Source organism: Patagioenas fasciata, chromosome 9, assembly GCF_037038585.1.
Source record: "Patagioenas fasciata isolate bPatFas1 chromosome 9, bPatFas1.hap1, whole genome shotgun sequence".
NCBI lineage: Eukaryota > Metazoa > Chordata > Aves > Columbiformes > Columbidae > Patagioenas > Patagioenas fasciata.
Window position 1 is genome coordinate 14,094,325 of NC_092528.1, and position 15,392 is coordinate 14,109,716.

Here is a 15,392-nt window from a genome sequence, read left to right on the forward strand (position 1 = left end):
GCAATGCGTGTAGGTGGCTATCGTGAGTGTTCTTGAATGTGAGGTAATACTGATATTCCAGTCTGAGGGTAGTAAATCTGCAGGAAGTACTCTTGTGCTCTGTAGGCGAGGTCTTATTTGTGTGCTAGCACTGATTTTAATGTGAGCATCTGTTACTTTATTCCATGAACATAGTTTCTGTTATTAGTTTTAGAAATAAAATAAACTGTAACATTGGAATCAAGATTTATGCAGGAGAAAAGTATGCCTGTAATTTAAGAAAAGAGAAAGAATGAAATGGCATTTAACAATGGGGCGACACATTCTGTGCATATTCAGACATCTCCCATTTTACTGGCTTTTGCACAGGGAGTGAATGCTTTTGCTTTGTGTCCAGGCGGTAGGTTTGGGAGAGAGAAAGCAGAACTGCATATATTCTGAAAGGAGGAGCTATAACACAGATAGATCCAGTTCAGGAAAAAAAAAAAAAAAAAGAAATGTTTTCTTCCAAACCATTACATTCACAAATTCTAGATGACCATAAAATCGTGTAGTTTCAGCCTGAATGATTTTCAAACAGAATGCTTCTTTCTGGAGTGCACATCTCATATCAATATAAGTAAAACAGCGTAAATGCTGTGCTTGATCTGTCCAAGGAGCACAGTTTTGTTCTCGTGCGACGGGAGCAGGTGGTGGGAGGTTGTTTTGATGAGGTTAAGCAGCTCCTCCCCTCTTTCCCCAAGCAGCAGGCTCATCTGCGTCAGCAGTAATTGTGTGCCTTGCACTGCTTTTCAGTGAGGGTGAGTGCAAAAGATACATCAATATGAGGTATCAAACTGAGGCTTAGATGTTCTTCTTAAGTGGCTGCTCATTTCCTTGAGCCATAACATGGGCTAAAGGTTAACTTACACATTCTCCGTGGAAGAACAATTTCTTTTTTGGGAAGGGAGACTGCGGGGGGGAAAGGTGTTGCTTCATATTCTTTCCTACCTATAGACTGTATGTGGTGTACAGTGCCGTTCACGCAGATTTTTTTTTCCTACTGGATTATTTGCTAATCAGACTTCAGAGCAGTGGAGATAAGAGAGACCGTTGTCTGGCCGGGAGGTTCAGCCGAGCGCCCGAGCCCCGCGGCTGAGGACGGAGGCGGCTGCCGCTCCCGCTCCCCGGCGCCCGGCGTGTCCCGCGGCCGCCCGGCCATGGCCCCGGCGCTGGCCCCGGCGCGGCGGAGCTGTCCGCGGTGCTAGGATGCCGGCTGCGCGGGGGCCAGGGCAGCCGGATTGCGGCAGGAGAGGAGCCGGGCAGTCCTGCTAGCACCCGAAGGTAGGCTTGCTCTTTGTTTGAGAATCCCTGATTAATCAACAGCAGCATCAACAGACTAAGGCAGCTGGAGAGAGCAAGCCTGCCTGTAGTCACGGGGGAGAGAGAGAGAGATGATGCCACAAGCAAGGCTGCTTCAGACCTTCTGTATCTAAGTGGCAATGAGAGCGAGCGTCTTTCCTGCTGCAAGAAGCCATTTGGATAGGATGTTTGCTGTTCCTTATCTTCCATTCTTTTTGTCTCCACAGAACATATTCAAATGAGGCACCTTAGAAATCTCTGTGTTAGTGCATATGATGGTGCTGTAATCTTCTATGTTGTAAAGTGGGTAAAAATCATCCAGTTTCTTCTCTGCTGGACCTCGAAGCAGGGTGTTGTTTATACTCTCCCGTTATCTGTACCCTCTCTTCTCTGAATGTGGATTTAAAGAAGCAAGCACCTGTCTTCTCTTGCCACTGCATTTTTTAAAAGCCAAACTTTCCATGCCATTTTAATCGTATGTTAAGAAGATCTGTAACATAACACACAGACTTATAGTGATGTCGAATTCTACAATCTGGGCAATTTTGCCAACAGGATTTAATGCACTTTAACGGAAGAAAACACTGAGCCTAACTGCAAATCTGTTTCTTATGGTGCTGAAATATCCCTTCCAACTGCACTGAGATAACCACAGGAAAGGGCTTTTACAGGCAAAAGTCACCTTTGATTATTGCACTTAGCAGTCCCCGGGGACTTAAATTTTGGTACGTACATATTTTAATACATTATATGAGCATGCTAATAAAATATGGTTCTAATTATTTCATTTTGTAATTTTTTTATTCTAATGAGTAGTCAGAATGTATAATTGTGAAGTTGCATGTATTTTTAGGTGGTATGAAGCCATTGCTAAACTAAAAGCTGAAGTGTATTTTCCTGGTTTTGTGTACTTCACATGTTGATTGTGCTTGTAATAGTGGCGTTTTGCATATGGATTTTTTTTTTTTCCACAAAATGCACGATTAAATAGTTAAAAACATTCTTTGCTATTTTCTGATGAATTAATTGAAATAATTTCTAATATCTATCTTAGTTGCTTATCAGACATCCTGCACCATTAATATTTTGCAGCATCTTAATGTGATGCTGATGGTAGTGAAATATCCATTTCATTTTCTTGAGGAGGAAAAAAAAATACAGCCATGAGCAAGAAGGTCATTCTTTCTTCTGAGTTCAAATGCACTCCTGTTCGCATATAGAATGTATGTGTATATGTCTCTCTGTGTTGCGTGGTTTTATTTCTTCTTGTTCATAAGTGTCCCATGTAATATTTGAATGATAGCATTCATAATTGCACCTAAGTGTTGGCCGTTCAGAATCTCAGTTTGTAATTGTCCAACATCTATGTGGTTAAGAGGAAGCATTATTTTCCTCAGGGGATAAAAGTGGTGAAAGTGTTGCTGTATTGCAAAGTAAACAACAGCTCTTTACATTCTGGAGTCATAGAGAAGTCATTGATAGCAAAGACCTTTTTCCTTTTTAAAAGGTGCTAGCAAGGCAGCTGAAATTCAAGGCTTGGTGTGGTTTTTTTTTTTGTTTTCAGTTCTTAAAACTACAGGGAGAATGACTTACCCTGTGAAGGGTGGGCCCTCTATGGAAATAGGCTGTTTCTTTATACCCATGCAGTGGCATTCTCATTCTACTGAAGGAGCCACTTTTAACCTCTTTAAGTGAAGGGTTTGACACTGCTTAGCTTCAGTGATTTTTACCCAGGTGCTAGAGCTCATGTTGTACAGTATAATTAGAACAGGGTATATAATCTGTAATCCCCATCAAAAATACAAAGTATATTTTATACTTCCAAATGAGTGTAGTGGGTTTTTTATTTAAATATCTGCATAGAAAGTTGCCAAATAGTATACAGTAGGAAACTTGCAACCTATTTCTAAAGGCTTTTCCTCTTTGACATTAGAATTTAATGCATCACTGTGTGTGAAAACAGTAACGCCAGCTCATTGTAACGAATGTGCGGGGAACGCAACTCTGAAAAGCATGTCTTAGCAATTTGTTTCATCACATTGGTTATTTCAAAGCTCACTTCTTAGAAAGCACAGTTATAAGAGAGTTCTGCAAAGTAGTCTCTAGTATTTTTTTCCATCACTGAATTTTTCTTGGTTGCAGCGAAAGTATTCTTTGTACACCCAACAACATTAGATCCTTATTAGTGCTGCTGTGGTCAGCAGTTTGTGAAAAATTGATATGGCTGGTCTGCCTACTTTGCTTGTACTGCCTTGCAAGCAACTAAAATGCAACAGCTCAAACTCAAGTCTTGAATGGCTGATCAGCATCCTTGATTTATACAGAATATGATATACTGAATTTAGAGGAGGGAATTGACAGGTAATGTGAAAGCAGATGTGTCCTCAAAGAGAGGAGGCAGTATTTGGAAGGGGGATAGGCAGGACTGGAGAAGTGTGTAGACCCCTTAAAATTAAGGGTTGGACTCAGGACTTTGTGCAACCACACTCTTGTGTTTCCAGGCTTTATTCTCTGATGTGAAAATTGAAAAAATCCCTCTGGTTTGGAAGAAGGCAATCAGTGCCTTTGTCATTACTTCAAAAAGCTTCTTCAGTTTAATGTCAGTGTTGCCAATTTTCAATGCAGCACAGCTGCAGCTTAGGGCTGTCAAGCATGCTGAAAAGCAACTGATATTTTGGGGATCCTCTTGTGAATAAGAGGGAGAACTGCATGTCTGAATATTAACGTACAGAACTGCTTTGATACTGTGATTAAATCGATTGCTCCTCATATTCTGAATTCAACATTTTTGCACATTGATTGTATGAAAAGGAGGTGGTTTGGGGTTTGACCAAGAATGCTGTATGTTTGGCATCAGAGCAAACAGTTAAATTAGAAGTAAGACATGCAACAGTCTTGTGAAGCACAATGCATTATTCTCCTATAGAATTTGTGTCTGAATCGATACAAAGATCTTGAATTTAGTTATGTAAATATTGCTAGGCAAACCAGTAAGGGGACTGTTTGCCCTTGACAATAAACCAGATGCACTGGCAGGGAAGAAAAACATTCTTGCTTGCTTTACTCCTCCCTTGCTGACAGCAGACTGCATGGGCCATGACAGTGTGAGCTGCTCCATGCTCCTTTGCCAGCATCCCTCCAGTTTGGGGATACATGGAGCAGGTGCCAGTGAGCATGACTGGATTTTTTTGTCTCAGTGAGGTTTCACATAGTGTTAGTTTGACCTTTAAGAGGTGAAGTTAACATGTTGGAGAATTCCTTCTTTGTGTCCTTGCACTCAAATGAATTTCTAAAAATGTTTGTGTTCAGTGAACACTGGCAACAAAGTTCCTCCAATCGGTTTCTGTTGACTTCTCAGCATGTTGGCTTCAATGCTGAAATCCAGGGCTTTTCCTTCTCCCCACTGTCTCATCCTGTTCCAATGAGGAGGGGAAGAGAAAGGAGTGTCAAAAGAATTTCCCAGAGCAACTCCCAGTTATAATTTTCCAGGGCTGCTTGGTTTCATAAAGCAAAATACAATAAAAACAACTTCATTATGAATACATATGTGGCCCTGTATGGTCCTTGTTACCAGCTAACAAAATGCCTGGCCACAGTGTTTGTGGTAGGGCTACCAAAATGGTGGTGCCCCACCTACATCTTACATTACTTATTTAACAACTTGCATTTGTGTATTTTTAATCAAATATAAATGTACTCAAATAGAACATTTGCTTGTACCTGTATCTGCCCTGGCAGATGGTTCAGAATTCCTCACTGCCTGGGTTTACCAGTCACCAGAACCTTTGCTCAGAAGTTGATCAGTGCTGTCCACACATTTTTCAAGGAGAGTAACGAGCAATGCATGGGGCTCAATGGGCCACTTGTACTGGTTGCAGCCCATTGCGGTTACAGAGCACATTTATTACAGTAACATAGTATCTCTGAAGCAGCATTAATATCTGTAAATAAAATTGATCCTAATGTGCTGTACAAGGAATACTAATACTGTAAAAATGTTTACAGTAATTAGGCTTTTTACCCCAGCTGTTTGCATTTTTATTCACTGTTTAAGCGTACCATGCACAACTGTCCAATATTCGTAAATGCAATGAAGCTGTGAAATACCATGCATGCAGGAGATACAGGGGGTTTGATCCAGAAGATGCTTCCTTACTTGTCTAGATACCTTTTAAAGTTAGTGCCATAAGAACTGATTCAAGGTTTTGAAATATCTGGGAGTTCCCCAATGGTACCTCCAGGAGTATTCCAAATGGAATTTGGTGTCAACGAGCATGCAAGTGTCAACAGTCACAGGAGGAGTTCAGTACCTACAGTTGCTCAGTACTGCTGCAGAATTGGATTCTTGTTAGGACAAAGAGTGTATCTTGATCTATTTATTAAATATTGTGTAATTTTTGTCATTCTGCATGAGTTTAGCAATAGACAACATCAGTGATAAACCAATATATAAAGCATCTGGTCAGTGCGGGCAGCAGAATAAAGGCTTTTTTATTTTAGTCTTTTCCCAATTGGAATGACTTTATCATCTCATATGAAAAATAAATTCCATAATAAAAGGAGATTCAGTATATTCTTAAGCATCAGCTGATTTTTGACTTCCAAAAATAAAAGGGAACAATAAGAAAAAAAAAATGCAGTATTGTTGTCATAAAAGATAATGTGAAGCAGATCAAGTTCTATATATCTTGAGGGGGAGAAATGGATCAGAACTGCATTTATTTAAAGCCTGCTGAAGATATCTTTAGTATAAAATTTCGTATTATTTGTTTTTCAGGAGTAAAATCAGATTGCTACGATGGGGTTTCTCTGTTGTATGGAGTTATCTGAATTTAATTCAACATATGCATAATGTAGGCTTTACTGGAAGTCCGAAATAGAAAATATAGTGAAATAGCCATTGACTGGGGAAATGGCCCAGATTTTAACCATCAAGAAGCAGATACAGTTTGAGGAGTTTGAAGACGGTGGAGTTAGAGCTGTCTGTGCTGCTAGTACTACTTTTAATTGGGTAGCCTTCATGCTGCAGACAGAGACTCCCAGGAACGGTCTATGGTTTAAAACAGGGGTGTCAAACCTAGAAGCAGTTACGTTTATACAGTCCTAAAATGACATTTGGCCCTTTGAAGGCAACCACAAGGCTGATACGGCCTCTGGTGAAAATGAGTTTGACACCCCAGGTCTAAAATGTTGCCCACTGAAGCATAAATAACATTGATAGAACCTGTTTAGCTCTTTGTCAGCTTTCCAATTGACTCCTTTACAGACACTGTGCCACTTACAGTGAATATATAGGATGACTCAGTGCATATTCCAGCCCAGTGGAGTTCCAGCCACTTCCAATGTGAAAGCTGTGTGAAATTGCATGCGTGCGTGTTGGGCTGCACTAAGACATCCTGCCCTGATTTTACCATGCAGGAACTAGTAGGAGATGCCTATACCCCTGCCTGAAAAGACTTTAAGATCAGTTTAGTGACCCTGAACATCAGCCTTATGTTCATGTTCAGGCTTAGCTGATAGACAAGTTTGTCTTGGGAGGTGGAAGACGTGATACGAGCTGACCCTTTGCATCCTCTGAATCTTCATTATTTTAATAGTCAGGTTACCACTGTACAGAAATAGTTTTGATATAGAGACACAGAAAACAAGGGGAAAAAATATTGATGTGCTTTTAAAATATTAACTGCCTGAAACCAGCTGCTTGTTGCCATTGCCGCTTCAAGTGATCAAAGCAAAAAAAAAAAAAAATCAAGGGTGGAAAAATATAAAAATATTTATCTCTTTTCATCCCTTGCAGATTGCTTACTGCATGGATGCAAAGGCATTTTGCTCACATGTTCAGGGCTGTGCCTGAAGGCCCAGAGTGGATTGCTAGAATCTATAAGATTTTTTTTTTAATCAGTACCTACTCTGATTGGAATTTTGCTTGTCCAGCAGTATAATAAACATAAAGAATATGGCAGTATATTAAGAAATGGAGGAAAGATCTTGTTGCTGATTACCAGGGGCTTCTAAAATCTGTTTGCAGACAGGATACTCATCATCTATTCAATAAGATCACTTCTAGTTACAGCGCTGGCATCATTCTCAGGCTAATTCCGAGAAGTCACACCACCCTTCTTCAGGGAAGGGAGGGATGTTCTAGCAGCGAAGCAGCCAACATGCCTTGGAGAGCTGAGTTCAGCTGCCAGCTCTGCCAGTGTCTCAGTCATTCTGCATCAAGTCCTTGTTTGTAAGATGAGGACCCCCCCTCAGAGGTCTGGGTGAGGGTAATAATGCTCAATATGGTGATGTCTCAGGACCTTACAGTAATCAGTATTTAAAATAATATGATGGCACAATTCTGTTTTATCAAAGTTCTATTTTACTTTTTTAATAAGTAGTTAATCCAGTTGTATAGAATTCAGATAGCCAATATGTTTCTTGAAATTATATCTTGCCTTTGGTCACCTGTAGTATTTAGTCATGTGTCTAGACATCAGAGCCTTTCTGAGAACTTTTAGGCCATCTGCCATGGAGCCAGGAGTGATCTGGACATCCAAGTATGTCTGTGCTCCATTGCTGCATTAGCTGGAGGTGCTGGAAACCGAAGTGTCTGTCATACCTGTGGAAGAAATATGGAAACTTGGAGAACTCAAGGGCTTAAGAGTCCTGAAGGTCCCAGTTCAGCTGGGGTTTCTTGTTCATTCTTGGAGCTTCAAGCTAACAAGCTGTTAGGCAACAGATGACCAGGGCTTATGGGCTCATCTCTACATTACTAAGAAATATAGGAGACTATTTCACAATATTTCTTTCCAGATTTTGAACTTGAAGAAAATTTAGAACTTTTTTGTTCCAAAAAATGGAATTTTTTTTTTTTTGTTACCTGAAGTTTGGAATATCCTACAAAATAGTAACTTTGTCTGGTGATCTGCTCTGCTGAAACTTTATCTAAACTGTGAAAAGGACCTGTTGTCCTAGGATGGAAGCCTTGTCAGTCCAATTCAGACTGAGATTTGGGGAGGTCAGTGTCATTGCAACTGAAGGGTGTTAGGAAAACAAAGGGGTGAGAGAAAACATTTTTGGGATTTGAACGATATATAACTGGATGGATCTGCATCACTTGGAAGAACAGACTTTTGGTTTTAATCTCCTCTTGTCTTGAGTAATGTTCTGTGTTCTGTATTGCTTTGCTTATTATCCTTTAGACAGGAGAAAGCCTAAAAATTTGTCTTTTACTGAGATGTACAATTGACAAAATCTTGCTGTCATAAACCATAAGCTGTTTTCTTACTGAATAAGGTATTATGTGTTTTTCAACCTGCAGGAAACGTTGCTTTCCTTTGTTCATTATCTCCTGCAAGATGATGAGTTCTAATCAGGAGGAGGTCACTTTGGGCGCTTTTCTCCAGTATATTGAAGATATGGGGATGAAGGCCTATGATGGCTTGGTTATACAGAATGCATCAGACATTGCTCGAGAGAATGATCGCATGAGGAATGAAACGAACCTGGCTTACTTGAAAGAAAAGAGTGAAAAACGCCGAAAACAAGAAGAAGCAATAAAACGGTAAATATTTTTATAAAATATGAGTGATCTGGCAAAGTGAATGAGCGGTGAGGAGCTCAGTTCCAGTACGGTAAATGCGTTAGACCAGTTGATTTCTAAGGAGCTTGCTGGTAAAAGCAATAGAGAGCATTGGCCCGTGTGAGGCTGCTAATTGCACGTGTTTACATTGTGTAGGCATAATACTGAATGGTTCTGCCTCCTGCAATGGAAGAGAGTATTCCCATCCAAATGTACTTTGTTTGACCTCATGTGGCATCTTCAGCAGGTGTGATTCATAACAAAAAGTTTAGGTGTTTGGAATAGGAGATATTGATCTAGTGGTAAATAAGTCCTTATCCACTCAGTGCTTTTAAATGGACAACGTGTGCTCTGTGTGAATACAGGTTTTTGTGGGGGCTCTTACAAGACAGGAACAGCCTTACAGGTCAAAATAGACTCTCCTTCAGCTGATGTTTTAAATCTGATAAATTTTCAAGGTGTTCTAATTGCTGCCTAAGGTTTTACAAAAAGAAGTCTGATATTTGTTATTTTCTCACTATTCTGCATGCTCTGAAGTCAGTAAAAATATTGTAATTATTTAAAGGAAAATGGATCAAACCCCCTGATGGGCAGAACCCCATAATGGCTCTTCTTGAACAATTCCATTGATTTTAATTGACAGTTAATGAGAGGAGCACTCACATGACCTGGCCTCTTGTGCCAATGGATAGCAATGAAATTTCTACAGCCGCTTTGAGAAGAAAATAAGGTTGAATGGGAAAGACAAGTATTTATTATATACACATTTACATACAAAAATTTGCATTTTCTCGAAGAGAGGGACAAATTGTGTAATACAGGTAAATCATCCATCCAAATGCTAAACTTTTATATGCAAATGGAGGGCTTGAGTACAAACTGACAGGAGGTCCTTTGATTTTTTTTTTTTTCCCCCAGCATGAATCTTCTGCATCTCAGTTTAAATGATTAAATGTTATGCTGTGTCTTGGGTACTGTACATCCAGGTATAACAGACATGCTGTGCTGTGAATGTTCCAGCAATGCCTCAGTAGTCTGGTAATTTTGATGGAATGTTAAAAGAGAAAAAAAAGCAGTGCACACAGTTTGACAGTGGAGAAAGAAGCAGCTGCGTAAGGCAAAATTATGGCTGCTTTACATTCCAGGACTGTCACTGTTTATATTTCTGGACTGTCAGTCATTTGGTTGGGGGGATAAGAATGTGAAGTTAAGGTAGATAATGACAGCCCATGCAAAGTGTATTTTGGTACCTTCTGGACTATTATCTTGTCAACTCAACTTTTAGGTGATCTTTAGTGGGATTCAAACTATCGGAGTCAAAGGCATAGGCTGCTTATAGCAGGAGCTATACTATGCGCCACTTTATGAGAGAAAATGTTTTTCCTTGCAGCAAATTAATGCAGGAGGGTGTTTTTTTGTTTGTTTTGATTCATGCTAAATACACATTTGGTTTCATTCTTACCGTCTTTGTTTAGTGTTCATTTCTCTCTTTTGATTACTGAATAGCTACATAAACTGCAAAATTTCCAAAAGGAAAGGGGAGGGAGACTCACCTCAAAATGTGTCATAATATGATAGAGAGGGAAGTTATTTTTTAGTTACATTAGGCAGAGGAAGGATTTGAATCTCTCTCATGTGCAAAGTGAGCACATATAACAGCATTAGTCAATAAATTGCTGTTTAGAGTAGAGAGATGAAGAGTACTTACATTGCTGGCTCTTCCTAACTGAGGGGAAGAACTAAACAAATTTGCAAATATTTTGAATTTACTGAAACTTCATTATTTCATTAATTTAGAATTGGTTGGAAAAATTAATTCCGTTGTCCTTGTGGCAACTTCTTCTTTTGATGATAACCTATGTTAAACTGTCAATGTATAGAGATGTATTTAGAACATGGGTTTCAGAATTGACAGCTAATTAGGCCGTGCTCTGGCTATCCTGTAAAGTGACCATAAAGGTCACTGAGTGTCAGAACAGGTTTTGTTATTAATAAGTTTCTTGAGGCATGAGAGAGTAAGTTGTGGACCTACCTGATTCTTTACAGTCTACCTTCTCTACCTAACTCGAATGGTGGTAGCAGTATTTCCTGCCCTGTGGTTGGTTTATGTGGTTTTATTTATTTATCTGGGCAAAGTGATTTGATGAAGAGTTCTGGATAAGTGCAGAGGGTTTAGGGCTGAGCCAAACCATGAAATTCTTGCTCATGCTAAACTGAGATCACTGAGAACAGAGCTCTTCTCCCCAGGTGCAGAGTCAGAAGACACAAGGAAGATTACCGGCAATGTAGTGGCTTTATCAAAGGACAGGATGTATATGTATGTGGATTGGAGGCATCAACAGTTCTTGAATATAGTGTTCTGTGGGAAGCCATGTTTGCAGCGGTCCACTCTACCCCCTCCCCACTTGGCTTGTCTCAGTCACACTGAGGAAACAAAGTAGGAAAAACACCTTAGGACATCCTGGAAAATGCTGTGGGTCTTTTTCTTTTTCCTGAGTAAATGTGGAGGGGAAAAGGAGATATTTGTGATCACCCCTTGACTAGGAAAACTAAAAGCAATGGCAGACTGAGGGAGAACATCTGATTTGAGTAAAGGAAGCATGATGTCTGAAGTCACTTAGGATGATTGCAATAGAGTCTGCTTCCTGTGGTAACCTCCAGAAATTCATCCATGACCATGTTGTGTGTTGAAACACAGCAGTCAGGAAAGGTAAAGTAGGATTATTGAGTTCTTCTTTGTTCTGTACTGCTTTCCTTATGCCTTTACCTTATTTTGGTGGGTATTTATATTATCCCTAATTCCTGATAGCCTGGCCTAGATAGCAAGTGGTGCACATGTGCAGTGATAACAGTGCTGCCAGTCTGGAGACTACCAACAGCTGAAAACAATCTCCCTAGCAACAAGGGAGCAATCCCCTGCTATTAACTGCAGGTAGATTTTAAGCAGGAGAGGGGGTTCAAGCAAGCACTCCTTGTGCTTGTGGGAATCATAATAAGGCACCTCTAAGTCTTTGGCACCTCCTGAAAATTGCCTAATAGTCTGGTTGTTGAATTTTTGAGAAGCTATTCAATTTTCATGTTCAGATGGTCTCTTTTAAGAAAAGGCTGATCATGTATATTAACAACATAGTAATGAGTAATTTATTATCTAATAAAGTGGTGTTATTCACACATAATACTATTTGGAAGCAGCTGTTATTTACCTAAATCATCTAATAAGTATGCTGAATGACTTAAAAGTTTATTGAAATCCATTAGTCTGAGCAGTTTGGAAACAAGATCTGAAAAATGACCTAAAAAAAAGCTGTTTGATTGTACATTTTGCCTTCCTAAGGATACATTGTGTTGCCTTTTTTTCAGTGGCATTGATGTACCTTCAGTGTGATTGCTGTCTCATCGTGTGTGGTTCTTATAGGTTAATTGTGGGGAAAAAAAAATATAGATCTATTGTACCTTGCAGGGGATACAACACATCGTATTGGAGTGGGAAAAAAAAAAAGGCAAGTAGTCTTTGTCTGTTCTTGCTGGGCTGAGTCAGCTGATCTGAATTTCTGACCTAATTTTAGTATGGTATTTAGCGATCATGCAGAGAAAATAAGGTTAATGTGCTGATCTGTAGCTGAAAGTAAGTCACAATAAATATGTTTGTATATATATTTTGTACCTAAGTTTTAGACTTTTTTTCTTCCATCTTTTATTTGTGTGTCTCCCTACTTGATCACTGTCTGCTCAAGGTGGCTGTGTCCAGACCAAGAAAACACACTGGCATATTGCCCACAGAGCTGATAAATTGTAAATGAAGTTATGAAGCAGTATCATTTTCACTGGCAATAAAGTTGCAGTACTGAGAAGTACATTTGCCATGATAAAATATCTTCTGTAAGCAGTGTTTCTGGGAACAGAAGGTAGATTTTCTTCAGTATTTAGGGGTGCCAGGAAAAAGGTGAGTATTTTGAATTTACATAGGGCATCTGTTAGAACGAGCAGTTGTTTTCTGATTCACCCATAATTGAAATAAATATATTTAGATACTTTATATCTGTTATACATAGTCTTGTGGGGATGATTCATCAGTGCTTTTTTTAATTGTATAAATATAAAATCTTGGTAAGAAACAAATAATGAACCCTCCTCCTCCTCTGAATGCTGAGACATGCTGCATTAATCATAGGGAGTGGCTGGAGTTGGATATATATGCTTTCAAACTTTTGGCATCTAGTTGTTAGGCATCATTCAAGCTATTGTTTCTGTTGGGGAAGCTGTTGATTTGTGACACTATGACTGCTCTGGTGTAAAGCTGATGGTGTTAGTGGGCATGAATTTCTACCTGCCAAATCCTGGACTCAGCCATCAAAATATTTATTTCTACTTCTAATGGTTTCCCTTAGTTGTAGCTCACTCCCAGCACCCAAATCCCTCTGTGGAAAGCCTTGTTTCTGCTTGTGGAGGGAAGTACCCAGACAGATGCTGTCAAGAGGAGGAGCTTTCAGGAGCACAGTTCTGTGCTAAAGCCAGCAGAAATGGGCCAGCCAGCCAGTGGCAGAGTTAAGCTCTTGTAATAAAGAAGAAATTGTGATGAACAGCTGTCATCCTAACCTCTCCTTCCTTTGGCAAATCAAATATTGAAGACTAACCCATCGGCAAAAGTAAGATCATATTTTTCTCTTGCTCTTTTTTTTTTTTTTTTAAGGTTGTGAAAGTAATTGAATTCAGGTCTTATCTGTCTGTGATTTTCTGTAGTTCTTGTCCTTAGGTTCCTTCATGAACAAGGCATAAGTTATGTGTCCTTCAGCTAAAAGTTAAATGTTATCAAGCGTTGGTGACAGCAAGCAAATATAAAAATATTTCTATGTATGGGAGTATTCACTGCCAAAAGCTCAATTCAGCTGAGGAAAAAGTGTGTAATCTTAAAGTATATGGACATGCTGAGGTGTTTCTACTAGAAGATTTCTACCAGAATAAAAAATAATCTAAGGAAAAGAATTTCATTATGAACTTGCTGTGTATAATAATGTCTTTAAATCAGAAAAATACTTTAGGTAAAAGAATCCTTAAAGTACTGTTTATTCTTTTTCTGAACATTTGTCTGTAGCTGAAATTTTGCATAGTGAACTACACATTTCTACATCTGCAGGAATACTTATGCTTGCTAGACTACAATATGCTTACAACCAGACCTCAAGAAAAAAGTGAAAGAATTACAATAAATATTTCAGATCATGGTGAGGGGCTCAGTTGAAATACCTGCAAGCACATTATTTAGATGTTATAAATTATAAGCTTCTGAACCTATTGTTATTGATTTGTTTTGTCGGTGTGAGGGTTTTGTGGGGCTTTTTGTGTTCTGTGGTTGTTTTGTCTTTGATTCAAATCTGAGTTCACTTAGTAAGTTTTTGATATGAGGTCAGTGGTATGTGCTTCTTTAATGAAAGGATATGTGTTACGAGGAAGCTTAACTGTGGCACTGGTTCCTTTCTTTATTTTCTTCCTGGACATGTTGCATACTCATTTCATGCTAGATTAAATTATTACTGTGATGCTACCTTTATGTGGAACTGGCTGATGAAGTGTTTAGTATGATTTTGAAACCTTTTTCTCATGAAAATAATGTAGGGTCTTTTTTGAAGTTGCATTGATGTAGTAAGAATAGCATTGATAGTTTGATAGCTTTTTTTTCATCAAGAGTAAGTAAAATGGTTGTGCAGTCAGTGACCTCCAAATGTATTTCTGTTGCATTTATAAGTAAACAGATGTGATGATCTAGCCAACAAATCCTCCCTTCCAAATGCTCATATCCATATGGTCGCCTGTATTATTGCCACACAAAATAAACAACAGACACAATGCAAACTATATTATATTGCTGTTGCTGTTATTCTGAGAAGTTTTATTTTAGGACAGTCATGTAACAAATGTCAATTAAAATTTATCATAGAAGCCAGTAGCCTGCTTGGTAATCCCAAGCACCAAGAAAATAAAGCAGAAATTGTTATCAGTTTGGTATCTAAATCTTGGTGGTATTTTCAATAAATTTTCTATGATTTTTAGGACTCCTGCCTACAACTTTTACTCTTTTTTGGGGAAGTTACATGATCTCTTCCGCTTCATCGTTCCACAAATTGTTCAGACATATACTGGCCCACTATGTAGCTGGGTATGTTTTTGCTCAGCATTCATTTGCTATATTTAAAAGCATAATTAGAAGTGTGGGGTTGTAGAGAGCCCAGAGGACTTTTTAAAGGATTTACAGACCCCTTTTCTTCATGTAAAAATCCAGTCCAAGTGTCTCCGTGCTATCGGTATTTACAGGCGATCTGGTCACCTGTGTAAAGGAGGGAACTGGCCTTGCTCCAGTTCCATTTGGGCGGATGTTCACATGCAGGCTGGTGCCTCCTTGCCAGACTGAGTCATTCTGGGGGTGATGTGCTGTACCCCTGGCAGATGCTCCTTGGCACACCGTTGCTGGAAGGCGCTGGGGGCATACGGATCTCCAATTTTCAGTTAT

At 39.2% G+C, this 15,392-nt stretch overlaps 1 protein-coding gene across 5 annotated transcripts in view; it reads left to right on the forward strand.

Moving 5' to 3' along the window:
* Positions 1 to 720: 720 nt before the first annotated feature.
* The window catches only part of NYAP2 (neuronal tyrosine-phosphorylated phosphoinositide-3-kinase adaptor 2), a 137,662-nt gene continuing 122,990 nt past the window's right edge, over positions 721 to 15,392 (forward strand). The window contains exons 1-3 of one of the 5 annotated variants that reach the window (XM_071812476.1): positions 722 to 1,302; positions 1,876 to 2,045; positions 8,627 to 8,869. In XM_071812476.1, coding sequence (XP_071668577.1) covers positions 8,664 to 8,869 — 206 coding nt within the window. In that variant the 5' untranslated portion in view covers positions 722 to 1,302; positions 1,876 to 2,045; positions 8,627 to 8,663. Of the gene's footprint in view, positions 2,046 to 8,626; positions 8,870 to 13,389; positions 13,534 to 15,392 lie in introns of those variants that run through there. The other 4 variants (XM_071812477.1, XM_065844809.2, XM_071812478.1 and 1 more) reach the window with 4 other exon arrangements.